Raw genomic sequence first — 5,450 nt, 5'->3', positions numbered from 1 at the left:
GATTAGAGACAGCATGTGCCTCACACCTCAAGTGAGTTCACAAAGAACAACCAGTATTAGAACTGCAGCTTCCAGCATTGGACACAGATACATCCCAGCCTGCATCTGCAACCAGGCTGGTGACCAAACTCCTGAGGTTTACTCTCCAAGATCACTCCCAGTATCCGCCATCTGTACAGAATCGTTTGGCCTGTTGCTGCTGTAAGTTATTTTATGCACAACGTTGCCTCCGTCTGGTCCCTGCTACGGCTGTATCACCATCAAGGCGCCCCATTTATCCACCAGGGGCTCATACTACAGACACTAAGGGCTGCCCCAAGGAGAACCAGTACAACAGCCTCTCCCTCATCTAATTTCTTGCACACACCTCCCTGCTGGAGACCTGCCAGGCTGTGGGAAAGCCCTCCGGTCCCCATACCAAGCACCATGACACTAGTGTGCCTAGGCCGCAACCGCCAGCCACTCCGGTATTCTGGGCGCCGGCTGTCTCCAGGCCCCAAGAGAAAAGGCTAGGCCCGGTGAGGGATGTTACAACAGTTTTTTCATATTGTGGTTTAAGCGATCCAGAGTAAGCCGATCGGCCTGTGAGGTAAGCGGAAGTGACAGTGGATGCACTGGCATGGCAGGAACTGGCGCCATGTTGGATTGCTGAGTGGCCCTAAATATCTTAGGGATTGTTTGCAACTGTTTCGGTGCTATGGAGCTTCATTTATTACAATGTGAAAATTGCACATTGTAATGAATGGTGCAAAACAAGACTGCCTTGGGTCTCTGTGTGACCCAAGGCTGTCATAGCAATGGATCGCCGCTCCCCAATGACTTCACGAGGAGCAACAATCCAAGTCTAGATGGCAGCGCCCACGCCCCACTGCTGCAATATGCAGCAAACACATAAAAGCTAAGTTAGCCCTCTCCAAGCACCCGCATCCACAGTGTTAAGGGATAAAAAGGCCACAAAATTACTTTGCGAGCCCTAAAAGTAAAAAGGCATGGATTTTACTTTATAGGCTTCTAGAGTACACGGTATGACCCCCTGGGCGAGGGTCTTATATGGATATGATCACCAGAACTGGGATATTTTATAGATATGAGCATCAGGACTGGGATATTTTATGGATAGGTCCAACAGGAGTGGGATCATTTATAGATATGACCAGGGCTGGATTAAGGGTGGTTTAAAAAAAAAAACAAGTGGGCGCTATTATTACTGATATATAGGGAGGTGTTATATGTATGTTAATGTTTTTGTCAGGGCTGCGTTTTAGTTATTTAGTTTTGGATTACATTTGTACATTTTCTATAGATCTAATATACAGGTGGTCCCCTGCTTAAGGACACCCGATTTACAGACGACCCCTAGTTAAAGACGGACCCCTCTACCCACTGTGACCTCTGGTGAAGCTCTCTGGATGCTTTACTATAGTCCCAGACTGCAATAATCATCTGTAAGGTGTCTGTAATGAAGCTTTATTGATAATCCCTGGTCCCATTACAGCAAAAAATTTTGTCGCTGGGGTAAAAAAAAATTTTTGTCTGGATCTACAACAAAATATATAGTTTCGACTTACATACGAATTCAACTTAAGAACAAACCTATGGACCCTATCTTGTATGTAACCATAAATATGTACATTATATGTATGGAATGTTCCCACATCCCTCATAGTGATGTCACAATTCCAGTGTTCTAGAACAATGATATCACAATGTGTAGGGGGGATAAAAGTTCTGGTTCTGTCCACACTTAGTGTGGTGATAGAGTTTGTGGAGTTAGGATTTTGCTGATCTGCTAAGCAAAATTGACAAAAATATGCGCAAACGTCGCTTTACCATCGAGTCTGATACAGACAACAGCGACGGCAAAAACCAGGTAAGTGATGGCCATTATTCATTTTTGGATGGAGAATTTCTAGCAAAAAAGTGTATTTTTCATCCATACAGTCAGAACGCTATTATAGTTTTCATCCAGTGACCCAAATATAAACCTTGTTTTGTTGTACCAGTATCATCCGTATTTCTTGTATCACTATCAAATTTAGATCATTTGAAATTTATTTTTACTTCCTACTTGATCCCAATCAGAATTTTACATGTCTACTTTTTAAAAAAGAATTTTGGATCTAAGGTGACCAATCACATATCAGAGCCAATGCTGTGATGCATTTAGGGGTAGGTAGAGAGTTGTCTGTTGTGGCGCACTCACAAACTCAAGTATGGTACATCATGGTTAAAGAAGCATTTATTTGAAAAATCTCGGGTCACAACGCGTTTCGAAGTAACTAAGACTCCTTTCTCAAGTGGTGTGAGACTCAGACTACACATAGAAACGTCAGGCCGCACTAATGAGGCCCATTGATCGCACCGTCATGTACAGTACGGTGCGATCAATGGGCCTCATTAGTGCAGCCTGACGTTACTCCGAAACGCGTTGTGACCCGAGATTTTTCAAATAAATGCTTCTTTAACCATGATGTACCATACCTGATGTATGGACTAACTAGCCTCACATCCCTATAGACAATGTATGACATGAACTAAATAGCAGGGATGTGCATGAAAACTGGCCACAAGAAATAAATTTCAAATGTACATCTGTAAATTCCTTACTTTATTGTAATATAATACCTGAGTTTCTGAGTGTGCCACAACAGACAACTCTCTACCTACCTCTACATATCCTGATCGCGACCGTCTTGGCAACCGAGTCCCGATACCTATTGTCTGAAGGTAGCACCTCGCCACCCACTAACGGCTTACCAAACGCTTATTAGTGTTGTGCCTAAGGTAGCACAACCCCATCTGGTGAGCCCCAGTCCAATTGTTTCTCTTTCTCTATCTACTACCACCACCCATACTTGAATAAGAAGTACTACTCTATGAGCGCTATTCGGTTTCCCCTTGTTTGCCGTTCTATCCTCTCGTGATGCATAGTACTACTCTATGAGCGCTATTCGGTTTCCCCTTGTTTGCCTTTCTATCCTCTCGTGATGCATTTAGGGGCATTGCCCATGTATCATTGTCCAGAAGTAGATCCACTGCTAGAAAAACTTTTGTGATTAAAAATTGTTCAAACTTTAACTTAAAAATTCTCTTATTTTTATTCCCTTATAGTTACTGGTTAATAAAAAATGCCGTAGGATTTCTGCGTCCGATATAGAGGACAGCAGCAGTGATGAGTCCCTCCATCAGGTGAGCGCTCACTTCTCTCATGTGTGCTCTGTAGCTCAACTTTTCATGTGTATGCATTTTTTTTAATATTATACTAACCTAAAGGTTTGTTTTTTTTGGTTATTTCTTCCAGTTTCATCCATTTCCAAGGTCTCCGAGGAGCCTTGAAGATTATGATGGTGGCTCAGGCCCTCACCTGCTCTATATACAGACAGGTATTTCATTATCTGAAACTTTTCCCAGTAAAATAAGAAATTAGACTTATTATTGATTAAAAATCTGACTAGTATAGCAGTAAATGATGATATTTGTCTTATTTTCCAGAGCCAAGTTCTCCCCGGTTTAGTTTTGTGGATTTTGAGACAGCAAGGTAATGTATTTCTACATAAACTATGCTTTATGATTCATGTTATTTGCTCACTAGGTGGCAGTAGTATATATTGCTTTTCTTCTGTGATCTTGTTACATGTTGCATGTTCTTAGAAACTTCATTATTAATGTGTGATCTTCTATATTTATAGTAACAGGAGATCAGAGCGTCCCACCAATTATGATTTCCTGAAGAATCTGTCTTCTCCAACATCCAAATTTGTGACCAACTTCCGTGGGAAAAGACAGCAGCTTACAAGACGTCTGTATAAATTTTATAACAGAACCGTCTTTGAGAACCAGGTATACAATTGTAATATAGAGACCAGTGCAGGGTAAAATGTGGACACAGTGAATGGTGGGTCAATGTGTCTTGTATCTCTGTCATTTCTATATTTTCTCCTTCTGTCCTGTAGCTTCCTGCATCCATGGATATCAGCTGGAATAAAAGGCTGGGAAGAACATCTGGTCGCACCGGTTACCAGCTGAATAATGGGGAGCGCGAAGCCTTCATACAATTATCAGATAAAGTCTGTGATTCTGCCGGTAGGTCTCACATCAGGTAGAAGTTAGAGATTTGCTGGATTCTTCCATGTAACTTTACAAATGACTATAAGTAACTCCTCCTCCTTCTGCAGAACGACTTCGAGACACTTTGATCCATGAACTGTGTCATGCTGCCTGCTGGATCCTAGATGGAGAAGTAGAGCCTGGCCATGGCTGGCTGTGGGAATCTTACTGCCAGAGAGTGGCACAGATTCTCCCTGATCTTCCACCCATCACAGCGTACCACAACTATGAGATCCACTACACCGTGATCTACCAGTGCACAGGGTGCCAAGCCAGGTAACTGCCAACTTTATGCCACCATATAACATTTACCATAGACAGACTGGTGGCTCGTTCTGAGATGATGTTCATCTATCTCTATGTTCATCTATATATAATGTGTTAGTTACTACCACTGCTTCCTTTTCTGTCAGTGGTTTCTGTAGTCATACATGTATGGGATTTCTAATTGATTTTGGACATGTTTTCTTTAACAATTTGTTTTTGTTACCTCTTTAGTTATGGACGATGGACGGCCTCTTTAGACACTGAGAAGTATAGCTGTGGTTACTGTAAGAACCGGCTGGTTCTTATAAACCCCACCTGAAAACCACCATCAGTGACCATCAGCCTCTACCATCAGCCAGAGCATAGACCCGGCCAAGAATGCAGCACATGAAGAAGTCATAAAGACCCGTGGTATTTTCCACCAAGACTTCTTCTAATCCATCCTAGGGCAGCACAGAGGCTCAGTGGTTAGCGCTGTGGCCTTGCAGCATCTGGGTCCAGAAAGATCATGGACTGGGCTGCACGGAGTTTGTGTATTCTCCCTGTGTTTGCGTGGGTTTCCTCCGGGCACTCCGGTTTCCTCCCACATCCCAAAAATATACTGATAGGTTAATTGACTTCCCTCCAAATTGTCCCAAACATTCATGATGGTCGTCCCTGCACAACACCAACATCAGCAGCAGGAGATGGATCCATCATAAAATAAAAGATACATTTGATGATTTTAGATACAATTGATGGTTTCCTGTCATTTATTATACAGATGATTTACTGAAATATGTGTCTATAGAGCTTAGGCTAGAAGAGACAAAGCTGTTTTTCAGTATCTGAGGTGTTCATAAAGGTATCATGTAAAATAAAATTGTATAGGAGCAAGGTGTATGACATTTCCATCCCCTTTAGTTTCAACAAGATTTTATTGAATTAAAAGTACTGTATATACTTGAGTATAAGCCGACCCTAGTATAAGCCGAGGCCCCAAATTTTACCACAGAAACCTGGGAAAAACTATTGACTTGAGTATAAGTCGAGGGTGGGTAATGCATTGGTCACAGCCTCCCCAGTACATAGCCTGC

The 5,450-nt window shown here is 42.3% G+C and overlaps 1 protein-coding gene across 2 annotated transcripts; it reads left to right on the top strand.

The window, feature by feature from the left end:
- Positions 1–1,767: 1,767 nt before the first annotated feature.
- Positions 1,768–5,097, top strand: LOC140116728 (germ cell nuclear acidic protein-like). Of its 2 annotated transcripts, none has more exons than XM_072133164.1 (8): positions 1,768–1,870; positions 3,112–3,189; positions 3,302–3,383; positions 3,493–3,538; positions 3,696–3,840; positions 3,954–4,083; positions 4,176–4,383; positions 4,606–5,097. In XM_072133164.1, the coding sequence occupies exons 1-8, from the start codon at positions 1,811–1,813 to the stop codon at positions 4,691–4,693; spliced, it is 837 nt and encodes a 278-aa protein (XP_071989265.1). In that variant the 5' UTR covers positions 1,768–1,810; the 3' UTR covers positions 4,694–5,097. The 2 variants fall into 2 exon arrangements, with proteins under 2 accessions (XP_071989265.1, XP_071989264.1); XM_072133163.1 differs by having other exon boundaries at positions 3,690–3,840.
- Positions 5,098–5,450: the final 353 nt, after the last annotated feature.

The sequence above is a fragment of the Engystomops pustulosus genome, chromosome 2, assembly GCF_040894005.1.
Source record: "Engystomops pustulosus chromosome 2, aEngPut4.maternal, whole genome shotgun sequence".
NCBI lineage: Eukaryota > Metazoa > Chordata > Amphibia > Anura > Leptodactylidae > Engystomops > Engystomops pustulosus.
Note: the sequence above shows the minus strand (reverse complement) of the source record. Positions and strands in the feature narration are given on the sequence as shown.